Source organism: Coturnix japonica, chromosome 1 (assembly GCF_054131305.1).
Source record: "Coturnix japonica strain WE chromosome 1, WE-NBRP24, whole genome shotgun sequence".
Taxonomy (NCBI): domain Eukaryota; kingdom Metazoa; phylum Chordata; class Aves; order Galliformes; family Phasianidae; genus Coturnix; species Coturnix japonica.
Window position 1 is genome coordinate 61895473 of NC_140663.1, and position 15640 is coordinate 61911112.

A 15640-nucleotide genomic window follows, 5' to 3' on the forward strand; every position below is an offset into this window, starting at 1 on the left:
AAAAAGAAAAAAATCTACCTGCCCTACACTCCCAACTTTCCACCTTATTCACAGCAGGTAAAGGAAGGCATTAGCAGCAAGAAACAGGAATGAATTACTAAGAAGCACACATTGCAGGTCTGTCACTAACATTTTGCTTAACATCTTCATTGCTCCCCATCTGATTTCTGAAGATCTCTTTCAGAAATGCTGTGGTACTGCTTAATTCATATATCTTGCCTTTGTTTACAGAGAACAGATTTCAGAGCGTGTTTCTCCCCCCCTCCACCCCTTTTCTCTTTGTTTTCTTCTGAGTTTTCATTATAAAAAACACCAACTGAGCCCAACCGAGGTCTGATTTGCTGGCAACTCGGCTTGAGAAACAGGCTCCCGCCAGAGAGACATGGTATCAGGAAATATAGCTGGGGAGAGTTAACCTAAGAAAGCATCCTAGAAGCCCCTCCTTGTACTTAATTTATTTTTAGGGAAGTAGGGTGTGTGGGGGGCAGAAAGAATTCTTTGCAAGTCTCTACTATTGCTGCCGCTGCTTTTTAGATACCACTACTAACCCTGTTTTTATTGTTCAGAACGCACTCTCGCTACTTTAGAAGAGCATCTTAAGAAGTTCCATTAAAACACATCACTTCATTGTGCTCTGGCAAATGGTTTAAAGTCATTGTTTCTATGCCTGAATGTCATATATAGGAAAGAGAGCAAAGAAAAGAATAGTCTCAAAGATTCTGTCATCAATTCTACATTTTGTTTTTATGGGATTAAAAGCATGGGCAGCAAAAGAAAAAGACTTCCAGGTAAAGAGATATTTAGATACAAGCTCTCCATTAAGAATGGGCACTGATGTTAAAGAAACAGCACAGCAACAAGTAGCGTAGCACATATTACACAGATGAGGTCTCAGTTCCCAGCTCCCTATGCATCACTGCATCCATACTATAACCTTTTCCTTAATTACCTTGCAGCTACTTTTAACCTGTTGGATGGACTGACAATGGGACTCAGGAAAACAAGCACTGAATAATGTTTTGAATATAGGGATACATAATATTCCAGCACTAACTGCTCTTCTTGTACAGAAAAGCTTAATAGATTCTCTTATAAGGAGGTTTTTATTTTTAATCAATAGCATATAAAGAATTACGAACAGCCCAGGAATTCTCAGAAACACAAGTGCCTTGAAAATCTGCCAGATAAACCCTTTGTTCACATTGCCTCCATGTTGCAGCTGGAACAATGCATCTTACAAACTTTAATGAGAACTTAGCTCTTCACACTAAAATACCCCAGTACTCCCTTTACTGAAAGTAAAAATGCCTTAATTTCCAGCTGCTTAAATAGGCACTCAGCAGCTACTGAGCTCCTAAACCGATAAAGAGGACAGTAATTGCCAATAGTACACAAGGTGCAAAGGGCAAGTTTCAGACAGGTTCTTCTTATTTCTCTAGCTGTTTGTAGACAAGAAAGAGTTCAGCCCCATCTAGCACAGGCAGTGACACCATTTGATCATCTGTACACAGCAATGACCTATCATCTTTATAGAGACCAGTTGTCCTCTTTGTAGCTGACATACTTCACAGTGCTGGGCAGAACATTTAGTTTATGTTTCCAAAAATATTTGCTAATATTAAACAAAGGGAAGTTTTACAAAGAGGAAACACAGTCATCTTTCTGCATTTAACAGCAATGTAGCTATTATTTCTAGAGATGAAATTAAATATTTTCCTGCAATGTGCTCAATCATGAAAAATAATGAGATCAGGACTGGAAAACGTAAGGAAAATGTACAAGAAATCTGTGTGTCCACTTATCAGCTAGACCTGTGCAATAGTCATAGCTCGATGTGTCAAGCAAGCTGATGTAACTATGTACATAATGGAGTCTAATTATTTTCCCCAACATCTCCCTAGGACAAATTTTCACATTCTGTGCCATCATAGGGCTGCTTAGGGTAGTCAGCTAAAATGAAGTTCAAGTCAACAATTTGTTTGAAGTAGAATCAGAAATATCATCCAGATGAATGTTTTTATTACTAGGCAGGTTTATGGCTGTTTTCCTTCTCTCTTCCTTCAGATACTTTTATATTTTTTCCTTTGTATTTTTAGCCTGAGTCAAGAGATTTCTTGCTCAAACTGGAAAGTACAATCTCACCCCCAGTTTTGACTGGACAAGAAAATCCACAAACAGCTCCCCACAGCTTATTTTTTCCTAATAACACAGCCTACAGTGTATCTGAAGTAGAATTCCCATATCCAAAGGCTCCTATCCATTATTTAGTCCCAGGTATCAAATGTATGATGTCTTCTCCAAAACTAATGCCTCCTGTTTCATGTATTTTATGATGCTGACCCAACAATGTCAGAGGTGAATGTTGGTGGTATGGCAGTAGAGGGTGAACCTTCCCACCAATGTTCCATGACATAATGTTGCTGTGTGAAGGATGGTAGAAGAGGGGCAGTCTGACAAAATGGTGTCTGACATGGAAGTGTATATGAGGCAAAGTGTGGCACTGAATTCTTTCATGCAGAAAAAAATGGCACCTATTGACATTCATCGATGCTTGCTGAATGTTTATGGGGACCAAACAGGGGATGCTTGGTGATGTGCTTCAGCAGTGGTGACAAAATGAAAGACAAGCTACATTCTGGATGGCCACGCAGACTTTTAAAAGCATGGTATGCAGACTCTTGTTCATCACTGGTGAAAATGCATAGTTAATGGTGGTGACTATGTTGAAAAACAGTGTTTTTCACACTATTTTGCTCTATTAAATAGTGGTAATGTGCTTTTTGTATCTGTTGTTGTTTCCACAGAAGTGAAATAGGAGGCATTACTTTCAGAGTGACCTATCAGATCAATCAGATCAACAGTGACTCAGAAGTTTCACATCCACACTTGCCTTGACTGGTGAAAATTGAGCAAACATGCTGCTTGTCCCTTTCTGTCCTTCCTACGCTATAAGAAGGATGTAAGACACAGCTGATGCATGTGGCAGGAAATGTCAGAAGATACTTCTCAGATTGGAAGAACTTTCCCTAGAGAATCTCTGGCCATTTTAGAGCCAATCTGTCCTGTGGCAGAAGCACAAGCTCTAAGTCTCTCAAATGAGATTCTACTACTGACTATAGGCGACATGAAAAGTTTTCAATCCAGTGTTTACTTAGGTGATCAGAAGGATCACATAATATTAAAAAAAAAAAAAAACCAAAAAAAAAAAAACCAACCAACAAAAAATATCTTCAATTAATTATTAATACCCATATTTGTCTGGATATTGCAGCTGAGGAGAATCTGACTTTGTATATCCAACTGCTTAGTGCTGTTTCTGGCTTGTCTGAAACACATTTCCTTTCCTTGTCACAACTCCCAGGTGCTACTGCTGAGCAAATAGTAACATAATTGCCAGAAGTATTTGAAAAGAACAAAAAAATTGATTTGGACAATCCATGTGTTGTTGCCATTGGTGGACACAACTGTGAGTAAGGTTAGGGTTGAGGTCATAACAAGGTTAAAAGAAATTCGCCCAGGAATTCTCTCCTGTCGCATTTCACACTGAAGTGCTCCTTTTTTCAGCAGATGCTACAGACAACGCACTGAGCCCTATGAAATACTGGGAATCATTTAGCTACATTTATGAGCTACACTGAAAATTCACTCCAGAATTACTGTACTTGAAAGGTTATGTGGAAAGGGCTAGGACAGTACATCAGACAGGCACTGGATGCTATATTTAAACCTGCAACACAAAAAAAAAGTAGGACTGAACAGAGCCCTGGCTGTTTACAAGTGAGAGTAATGTTGATGTTCTTATTCAAGAGCACAATGTACCCCACCTCAATTCAGTGAAGATGGCAACTGTTAGGTGAGGATCAAGGTACCATGGTAAGGGTCACTGCTCCTCCCACCCTGGGTACCTTTGTTCAAGCAAGAGGTTTGAACTTAATCAGAAGATAGGCTGGTTAAGTTATCCTGCCTAGACATTATTTTCTCCTTTGTCCGTCCTCTCCTACTTACTTGGGAGCATGCAACCACCTTGAACACCCAAGCTGAGCAGCATGCAAGCATTTACAGGATCAAAGGCAAAATGTGCTTAAGACAGACTTTGGAAATCCAGCACAATTTGGCAAACTTAAAAGATAGTTGCTTTTCAAATGGGTTGTGGAGGAGGCCTTGGTAAATTTGAATGGTATGATTAGCATACCGGCTGTTTTTAAAACTGCTCAAGAAGAAGCTGTGTTAAAATCCATTTCCGCAAGACACACGCATTTTCTTTTGGACAGAATCCACAGCTCTGTTTCTTAAATCAATTTTTCTGGCAGGGAGATTTCTTCTTGGAAGAATGTACGACACCAGCTCAGTTTCCTAACCAAAACTTGACAGAATGTGTACAGCACAGCATAATGGCATCTCTGCTTTATGGTTTCCTAAAAGTTACAGTACAGAAACCTAGGAAGTGAATTCGACTGTTCCAGGTCACATCTGTTGAAAGGCGGGTGAAAGAACAGAAGACGCCAGGTTAGCCTGCCCAGCACAGTGTTCAAACACTGGTGAGGGCTGCTGATAAAAGGTTTGCCAAAATGGGAGTTGCCAAGGTCTTAAAGGAGTTTCGGGGATGTGTTCAAGTCTTACTAGATTTAAAGGATGATCCTTGGCAAACTCCCTCTGATGCTTCTCAGCATTTCTAGAGCCAGCAGTTGTTCCATCTGCTGCTGAAGCCGACTTTGAAGAATCCTTGCAAAGAGCAGCATACTAACTTTAACACTATACAAGAAGGAAAAAACACAGCTTTTCAGAGTGACCTAGATGTTTGCCAGGAGCTTGACACACTCTCAGGTAAGGCTGTCTCCTTGTCTCCAAACACTTGAGTGTATTTCCAATGCTGCGCCAGTGTAAACTGTGGGCTGAAAATAAAGATTCAGCAAACAGCATCTATTGAGAGCTTGTCTAAGGCATTAACTGTTCATTGTGGAGGTCTGACGTGCCATAACAGTGAGAAAGACCACCATGAACTTACTTTGTGAACCAAGTTGATGCTGGGGTTAATTACAAAAAAAAAAACCAAAAAAAAAAAAAAAAAAAAAAGGCTGTTAAATTCAGACAGATTTGCCCTGACAACAGATGAAAAATTATTAATAAAAAAAATAACAGCAAACATTATGTTTTTGAAAACATTAAACACAAACATGCTCTGCAAAAGCCAAGGAAGACCCACAAAGACACAGAGGTGTTTAGTTTCAACATATAAGCTTCAGTTTCCACCACTATGAGGGATTTGCCAGCGTGTTTTCTGAGCCAGGCCATGGCACTATTGTATAAGCTTTATTCTAATTATTGTAGGCTTTATAAAGGTTCCTTTATCATTTAGTATTATAAATAATTGTGCTTCTAGGCTGGAGTTCAAAGCTCAGTATAGCATTCGCACAACACCACAGGCGGGTCAGGTGACCTTTCTCCAATTCTCCTCTCTCTGGTGCTGAGGACAGACAAAGTGGTATGTCTGTCATACGCCATTACCATTAGAACAGAATCTTGTTCTTTTATTACAACTGAACTCCGCCGGATTTCTCAGCAGGAATGCTAAGTGAAATCAATGTCTTGGATTTCCAGGCTGAGCTTGGAGGTCACAGCCACTCTATCATTTCTCAGCATTATCCTTTCTCTTTCTCTCGCTCTCTCTCTGAGCTTCCAACTGGCACACAGCAGATTGAAAACAGCATGCATCACAGGGCTCACGCTGCACAATTTTACAGCCTTTTGGAGCCCCCTTCCTTTCCTTGTGGCCCACTCTTTTTTTTTTTTTTTTTTTTTTTTCCCAGCAATTTGCAAGTAAGTTTTGTTTGCGTCCTACAAGACTGCAAGCCAAAGGCATTGGGACACCTAGGAGTATGAGAAAGCAATAAAACACAAGAGAGAACAGAGCTGATCTTGACAGCTGCCAGCAAGACGGTTGTGCTTGACGTTACCCATAGATACAGAAGGCTTTAAAATTCCACAACTGCCACAAAATAAATACTGTGTCCTCTTAGATCTCACCAGAAGTCCTGCGTGCACACAAGAGATCCAAAATCAACACTGGGATGTTAAGTGTAGTGGGTCTAGCAAGCCACTAGCCACACACAAAATCCCCACGTAAAATGCAGAAAAATCTCCTGTTAACCATAGACAGAACATTCAGGAAATAAAAAGTACCATCAGGCACTGCATGGCTTTGTGATCCCAGCTCTACAGAATATAAAAGGCCAAGCCAAGGAAAAACTTCAGGAAACCAGAAAGTCTCTACAGAGGAGAAAAGGAAGAAATGTCCACCTAAAGATTGATTTGTTAATACAACAGCCGCTGGTTCCACACAATCTATTTTGTCCTTGGACTCACTGAGCTGACAATGGTATTATGCAATTGTCTGGTTATTTTTAATCTGGGCTACTTTACTGTTAGGGTAAAAAACAAGACACTATTGTCAATTCAAGGAATCTTTTCTGACATGATAAAGGACATGGACAGCATGCTAGAGGACACTGAAAAAACAGAAAGGACAAATTTTATCAAGCTCTTGCTGTCACCCAGATGGGCCTGCTTCTTCCCTGCATTCCCTTGCTAAATTCTTCCTAACTATTTTGCAACAACTAAGAAGTGCCATTCAGTTTTGACTGGTTACTTCTGCTTGGCTGAGGTGTACGCTGAGCACGTCTTCCCTTGGATGTAGTGTGTTTTTTTTATAACTGTAACTGGCCAAGCACTGTCAGCATTATACAGATGTGACTGCAAGCTGCTAACTCAACCTCTTAAATGTGCAGACATGCTTGCCCAGATATGGCTAAGACTAGTCATCAGATCACTTTGCTATATAAGCAGGTCTCAGCCTAATCTGCAACACAACACACACTGCCTCAGAGACTTAGTCTTCCATAAACTTGCAGCTGACCCCACAACAGGATCTGGCTACCTTTGAAATACCCTTCTGGTTTCTAGATTGCTGATCTGACTGCAGCTTGGAATCCTGAAAGGAAATGGCAGTTGTGTGCTGGCACAGGAGGCCTGTCACCTTACACACTACCCATTAGTGAAGATGGAGGGAATCACAGTATGATAGCTGGGGAACTCACTAAGAATATTCTCTTATTTCACATAGGCATTGTGAAAACAAAGCTGAGAGACACACAGATAACAGTCAGAAAAAAACGTACATGCACTTGTCAATTCTGTCAGGAATGCTATGCCACAGGGCCTGGTACAGTACCTTGCTTTTGGGAGGAGGGCTGTTTGTGCTCTTGTCTGTGTGGATGCTGGTAGGCGATACGGCAGCACCAAGGTTACCCTGGGATATGCCAGGTATCTTGCCTCCTGGAGATACTTGCATTGCAGCAAGTTGGGCAGCATACAACTGCTGTAAAAACAAACAAAAACAAAGAGACAAAGAAAGAGAGAGGAAAAAATCATCAATAAATAATTTTCCAAAACCTTCTCCTAATGTAGATTTTATCTTTACATTCTGATGGGTATTTTTTTTATTTGGCACACTGGTATATTTCAAGTCAAAAATTGTCATCTCAAATTTTACAATTCATTCCTCTTGGGATGAACGGCAGACATCAACATGAGGAGCATCCCAACTTCCATGTGTGCCCAGGGTTTCAAAACAAGTAACAAAAGCTAGTCTTCATGGCTTGCCTGAACCACTGGGCAAATCCTTCCTTTCCTGAGAGGCCTCAGCTGTAACAGCATCTCCAGCAATAATATGCATTGAGCATCATGAAACTCACACCATGTTCAATATGTCAGTCTCCATGCTACCATTTACACTTCTTCATATTTCTTTTTGTAATTGTCTTCTATGCATAGGCTGTAAGGTGTTTGAGGCCAGAAATGACAAAATTCTGTTCTGCATTTATTGTAAAAGTCCACCCTTAGATGGGTCCTGGAGCACCAATACATATAAATATAAAAATACTGTTGATAACATGCTGTCCGCTAGCAATTGGAAGCTCCAGCCAAGATTAAGAACTCTTAATTCTTGAGTTCAATTCTTGAGTGGGAGATGGAAAACAGATACAGAGTGGTAAGGTTTTACTCCCTTAGAATCAGTGAGGCACTTTAGCCACTTGTTTGAATATTAGCATGTGAATAATTACAAACACAGTCACCTGTTCAACATTAAGCACTACACTAAAAGTTTCACAGACAGTGGTCAAAAGCAGAGAGACAACAGGCAAACTGGCAGTGCCTGGAAGCGCCATTGGCTTCTCAATAAAAAGTGGAGAAAATAAAATACAATGGGCAGTAATTGCTGATGCTTTGTGAATAGTAAGAAATTCACATGAAGGCAAATAGAAGTTGGATGTCTGAGAGAGCAGGTAATGTGACAACAAAGACTTTCAGTCTTCAGACTCAGTTTCAAAGATTCATGCTATGTATTATGTGTGCTGTGCAGTACATGTGTAATGTGTAACACTCATCTGTGCACTCTGCCTGCAGGTGCTACCAGAGCTTCTGAGATGCAATGTGACAAGAGACAACATGTAGGAACATGGAAGTGGACGTGAAAAACATAGAATTTTCAATATGGCTAGTCTAAGATAGTCTTGTTTGTGTTTCTTAGTTGTTCTGATGTTGTTTTTTAATTAATTGCATACACTGATAAAAGAACGAAGGTAAGAATGGAGGACGCAATGGAACACTAACCAATCCCAGCAAATTTGAAAGAGGAGAATAAGGACTCGGTGTAATAAGCTTAATGGGAGCATTCCACATAGAACTGTGCAAAAGGTAAAGAAACACTGCTCATGTGAGCTCTGAGTATGTAAGTCCAGTAGCAAAGACATAACTAGATCAACTGAGGACAACTTACTGTTCCAAGGCTAGGACAACTCAGTGGAGATGAAATGACTAATGCATGTACATCATCTCAAATCTAGACTTTGTTCTATGGTTCCCTGTATAAACTCTCCTCTTCACTGGTAAACAATCTTAACCCTTTCATGTAATTAATAGAACACCATTTCTACACCTTTAAGTGTAATCAGACTCCAAGTTCTTACTTATTTCATTTTCACTCATTCTATTCTTTTCGGACTGCCTTTCAGTTTTGAATCCTTTTAATCTCTTCTTCTACTTTGATCACTGCTTGTTCCTTATTTTTCTGTACTTCTTAATCACCATTTATCCATCTCTCTGGTAGTCTCACTCTCCTTCCATATCACCCATTCATTCATCTGTTCTCTCCCTGCCTCTTCCTCGAATTTATTTATTCATTTATTCCATGTGTTACCCTCAGCCAGCCAGAGCCAAATAGATGCAAATCAACTACAGATAAAAGTCATCAAAAACAATCCAGCCACAAATCAGTCACAGATTCAAACGCATGTATTTATCAGTGGAAGTTCATATCCATTCATTCTTTCAGAAGAAGAATAAATCCAGCAGGGAGAAAGGAACAAGGGTTTGTGCGAACCAGAGATCTGCAGCAGAGAGTTCGAGGAAAATCATGTCAGAGATATGTACAAATTAATATATCAGAAGGGCAACAGTTGTTTAAGAAATAGGGTGCATGTCTAGGGAATAACTCAATATAATCAGACTCTGATCAGGATCAAGATTTTGCCTTTTTTTTTTTTTTTTTTTTTGCTTCTTTATGAATAAGTTGACAAAACAAATTGAGGCAAATACGAAAAAAAGAAAAAAAAAGATTAAAAAAAGTGACTATTGAGCAGGTTCAGTTTCGCTGAGAATCTATAAATTAGATATTGGATAATGAATGTAGCATGGAAATAAAAGTAAAACCAACAACATTAGTTCAGACACTTTGAGATTCTGAACGAACACTGATAGGCCAGACAGGGACTGACCTGTTGAGGCCAGTATCCCAGAAATTTCTGTAAGCCTTTAGGGCAGTATTTTCAAAAAGTAAAGGAAATATCTACTTCAAGTAGCTTTCAGCCTTCAGATGAGGTCCAAGGAATGAATAATTAGCACTAAGTCACATGAAATACTTGCATAATACAGTAAGATTCTTAACAAGACTACCATCTAAGACCAATTGAGTGGTCACTGAGAAATGTGTTGCTCCTCCTTCCAGTACTGTCATCAATCACCTTTTTGACATTTGCAAACAAGATGATCACAGAATCACAAGGTTGGAAAGGACCTACAAGATCATCTAATCCAACCATCCTCCCATTAATGTTGCTACCACAAATGGTGACTGAATAGGGATGGGGGATGGATTTCCCTATGCAATAGTCCAGGAGAAAAAACATCTTTTTAGGGGATGAGTGGAATATATGGAAATTCAAATCATTTTGTATACTAAGTTAAGGGAATATACCTCAAGAAAGATTTTCTTACAAGAGAGTTGAGCAGAGTAATTTGGAAAGAGGGGTGGAAGAAAACTTATAAAGCCTTCATTCATGCTTTTCACAAACTCAGTCCTCCTGCTATCAGGTTTAACATCTCACCTCTATTTAATAGATTTGGAAAATTGAAAATAAACATTAAATAAAACCTTATAAGAGGTCTCTTGTAAGAGTAACCTCTTATGACGTCCCTTCCTAGTACACAAAGCAACTATTCTACTGAAAAGCAACATCAGGCCCAGCTCTGAAGCAAAAAACATCTATCTATGAAACTGCAATGGTCTGGTTTCTATTTAAAAAACTGGATTGCTCCAAACATTAAAATAAAATAAAATAAAATAAAATAAAATAAAATAAAATAAAATAAAATAAAATAAAATAAAGACAGAAACATAAAACATGCAGTGCATTTCTTAAACTGTCAATATTTTTGAGCTTTGACATTATCAAACTTCTCTGTTAATAGTTAGCTGTTATAGGACACAATGACCTTTAACTTATACCCAAGGAAAGTGCACTGGTGTGACCAAGTGCTGTGAATCAAGACAGCTAAGTGACAAGAATCTGTGCATTCATTTCACAGACAAACCAAACTCAAACAAAAGAGCATTTCTACCTCACCATCAGGATTTCAACAGCGTAGAAATCAGTCTCTCTTAAAAAATCTGACCATCACCAAAAATATATCCATCTTTCACAGTAACAAGACCAGGACTGCAAAAAGTGAAACAAAGTTATTGCATATCACTGCTGTAATACACTGCTCTTGAAACTCTCAAGATGTATATCAAAGTGGACCTCCTCAAACCACTTACACAACCTACATCTAACCTAAAGACCCAGACTCAAATTCCAGCATGCAAGGAGTCATTTTGCTCCACTGCAACTCATACAGGACTTCCAAACTGTAGGCTGTTGACTGGTTTACTGTTACTGAGGTATTTAGTTGAAACTAGTTGAAATCAATGAAGCACTATAGCTTTAGACAATTTGTTGCTTTTTTCATACTATACATAAATAAGGAAAATAGTCTGCTTTAATAAGATATACAGTATGTCTTCAAGAAGGCAGAACTGTTTTTTTTTTCTGAAAAAGTAATTAAAAAGTAACATCTATTGTTTGCTTATAACTACATAACCATGCTTTGGCTCCCCTGCCCATGTGTAACATTGCGTGCCTTGTTAATGTTTTCTCATTAACCTCTTATGAAAATCTGTATGGAAGCAAAATCATCAGAACAAAAGCATGATATGATACACTTTACAATGAGCAGGAGGTACAGTTATTTTTATAATATTGCCTCTCTGCTTGTAAGCTATTAAACAAAAAATTCCCATTCTCCCTTGGTCACCACTAAAATCATTTATAATTCTTCCAATATATTAAACAGAAATATTCAGCTGAACTCTCCAAATGGACTAGCTCTAACAGCTCCTGGCTTGATGACTCTCTAGAACATCAATAGCAAAAGCCTTAAGGTTAGACCGGCTTTGAAAACTTTCCCCTTGGGCATTGTTGTTACATGTTAACAATGCTCATTACTGCTTTGAGGTTACACTAAAAATGAATTCTTGTTCTATTAATACAGAAAATGAGAATGAGATTTAATAGCAATTTTAAAAAGGGTTGAACAAAGTGTTAGCAATTACAGAGATGGAGATAGCTGATTCAGGCACCTATAGATATTTAGTTTACTGTATCAGCTCTTATTAAAATAGTTTTATTAGTGAACACAAGAGAATAAGATCTGATATTAAAAAAGGGAGAGAGAAAGGCAGGTGATACTGGAAATCAAATCAGTTACTGCAGTGAGTTTGTTTCTGATATCAACTAATTCCTCAGTGGAGTTAGCACAGTGATGAATTTACAAACCACTGTGCTTAAATATTTGAACTGTTGACTGATCCAATACTTATATTTCTGTGTCATTCTAAAACCTATCATTAAAAATATACACATGAATGGCCTTGTTTTGACTTCACAGCCCTGATGGCTTTGATTTTTGCATAATCTCAGGGAAAAAAAAAATGGTATAAATTGAGATTCTCTCATTCAGAATGCAGTGATTTAATTTTCCTTACCTTAAATGTTGTACTTATATAAGGCATGCAAAGTGTTTGATTATGGCAGAAATAATTAATTTTGGATCTGTTCAGTTTTGCAGTGTTTCTGTTGCTTTTTCTTTAATTAAAAAGGTCATAAGGTATCAGAAGAAAAGAATTCACTTAAAACATTTGACACATCCTACTGTAAGACAGATTTTTAAAAGTAGAAGCAATGTAGAAGAAAAGATAACTATAGAAATTTAGAATTAAAGCTGCCCTCAGCAATGGTCAGTAGCAATTCTTTCTGGATCTATAAAAAAAAGTTCTTAATCTCTCTCTTCATTATATAACTGAAAGGTACAAATGCCAGATTTTCATCTTCTCTGTGTCTGAGTTTCCTTCAAACATTCTCAGTTCAACACGTTTTTTTTGTTTTGTTTTTTTTAAACATGTATACTAATTTTCATGTTCAAAACTTCATCAAAAGCTTTAAATGCCATTTGCTTGCACCAACAGGGATATTTTCAGAAAACAGAGATGATACATAAACACAAATCTAGTACGCTCCTTTAAAATGTAACCCACCAAAAAAACCCACTGTGAAGTAGATTTAACTCAGTTCAGTGCTTGATCTTGCTAGGTTTTACACTGGGCTTAAAATTACATTTGTTTTTACATTTTCACCTTATGACAGTGTAACTTTGGATCCTGAGATGCAGTTGTTTTTATTTTATTATCTTCACTAGTATCCTGAGTAGAGTTGGACAATTATTATTGTTCTACGTATTGAATATCTTTATCACAACCACTTCCCATAAGAAATTGCCCTGGCTCCCAGTGCTGAGGTGTGCACAGGTCTGATATAGACTCTTACTGGTGGAGAACCTTGTCTGACATAGTGCTTTCTTTATTCATCAGTTGAAAAGCAGCAAGTTGGATGAATTTGCCCAAAACCTGTGAACCAGATGGGGACTACAGAAGATGTATTAAATGTTAAAAAGCTAAATTGTTCTTTTCTGTGGCCACAGTAACCAGTTAACTTCTGAAAGCTTCCATCCTAACTGTGCTCACCATTTAGTCTAGGGAAGGAAGAGAGGTAAGTAAATCATGAATCATAAAAGAACAATAAATATTTGAAAGTTAAGACTGCAAATTAATAGATAAGTAACAACTCCTGACTAAAAGGAGCACATTAACACTTGGCAGAACTGCCTAGAGAAATAGTGGATTCTGACTCTTGATGCTATAGTCAGAATCAGATGTATTTGTGGAAGATAAGCTTTTAACAAGGAATTGATTATGCTCAACAATATTTTACATCTTGTTTCGTCAGACTAGACAATTCAGTAGTCTCTTTAGCCTTAGAAAATCTGAGACTTCCTTAGAAAGAAATGTTAAAAAAACCAAGTTCTCATTAGAAAAACTGTAAAGCATTCACAAACTGAACAAGGCTTCATTTATATGCTTAGTGCATGCAAGTTACAAACACAGCCTTGTAACTACCATCTCTCTCATATTAGAAAAACATTACTTTTAGAATCAGTAACCGCAAGTCTCCATTAAATATGATTCTGGTAGCTGATCTCTCTGGTTCCAGGCCCAGAGTCCTTATTCCTGAGAATAATCCCACTGTAGTCAACAGGATTGCTCTGCCCATGCCATGCTGAATGTGCTAGTTCTTTTCTTAATTTGGAACTTCCATGGTATGACCAGCTGGGGATCCCTGGCATTCAGAAACAAGGCTGGAGTCCAGGTCACTGAAAAACTGAATGAATTTTAAGTCTCTATTTAGACTAATAAAGACTTCTATCATCACTGCAGTACATTCCAATAATGCCTGCTTTGCTGGTGTAAGAGTGGATAAAGTCAGAAATGTAGGTACAATCTGTGGCATCTGTGAGTTTTGTTTGAATAAATTTCCACAGATAGGACAATCATTTTAGGTAAAATACAGATATGTTTGTATTTATAGGATCTTTTATAGGAAAACCAGTAACCAGTAACAGTAACTGGCACTTTAAATATGCTAATAAATTCAGTATTCTCTGAAAAGTATTTTTTAATTCTACCAATGGTAATGCAAGTCAAATTCTAACAAGATAAGAACCAGCACCCAGAACATCGACTGACCATTCCTGGTCACAGGAAGGCTGTAGGAAACTCTTGATTAGAGCCTAGACCTCATGGCTCCTCTGTCCTAAGCCTTAACAAGAAGACAATCCTTCCACAGGATATAACTGTAGGAACATATCTATAGACACTTCCTATCAGAGGCTAGTAAAATCTATTAGTTTCTATGATAAAATATCATTGTAAATTGTGTGTTTAAGATTGCCTGCTCTTTACAAATGAAGGGTTTTTTTTGAACTGGAAAACTGCCCAAGTGGCCTACATATTCATATATATCATGTTCACACCATTTGACAGTAATTGAAATAGAGTGACTATAAGGAATGCATGTTGGAGAGGAAACTGGATAACATCTTCTGGAAAAAGCTTGTTGGATGAAACTTTGCAGATGAACAGTGTTCCCTTCAATGGAAGTAATTAATATTGTATATTAAAAAATATATATAAATTGGCCAACAATTTATTCCTAGTTGTAGTGTGCTGCGCATCAGTAGAATGTTACTCTTACTGCCACTGCTATTACGTATTTCTATATCAGGAGAACTTTTTTTGTTAAAATAAAGATGAAGGCATTTCTTTGAAGTAAGGACATACTTTTGACAGCATGTTTAGTAAGGAGAATATAGTCAGATGGGCAGCAGCAATCCAGAAGACCAACAGACAACCAGGCTCTGTAACTTAAGAACAGGCATTTGTTTTGTAAACTGCAGTCCCTTTATCACAAGCTGACTATTCCGTAATGAAGATGAAGTGCTTGTATGAAGGTTCCACGTGGAGACTTATATCCCAGCACAGCTTTTCTGCATTAGAAGCTTGAAATGAGCAAAGTGGCACAGACATTATATTCTTGTAGGAAAAAAACTCCCTACTGCCTATTTGTTTACCACAAGTATGTTTCCCAAGAGCTTATTATTTGATATATCTACATTTTTGGCAACTACCTCCGAGCACCTGATTTCTGTAAGTGTATTTCCCCATTTGAGAGAGCAAAATTCTGTGAGTGGCCATTTGACAAAATACTTATTTCATATTACATTGCTTCACTTGACTGGTATTGTATATAATCATTCATTGTTATCCATTAAGTGACTAGAGTAGTTAATAAGCAAACACTGTTAGCAGAAT

General features: G+C 37.9%; 1 protein-coding gene across 41 annotated transcripts in view; it reads right to left on the reverse strand.

The window, feature by feature from the left end:
* The window catches only part of SOX5 (SRY-box transcription factor 5), a 622935-nt gene that overhangs the window by 46630 nt on the left and 560665 nt on the right, over nt 1–15640 (reverse strand). For all 41 annotated transcript variants that reach the window (XM_015868603.3, XM_085542555.1, XM_085542533.1 and 38 more), the window contains one exon: nt 7229–7375. In XM_015868603.3, the coding sequence (XP_015724089.1) occupies nt 7229–7375 (147 nt within the window). The remainder of the gene's footprint in view (nt 1–7228; nt 7376–15640) is intronic.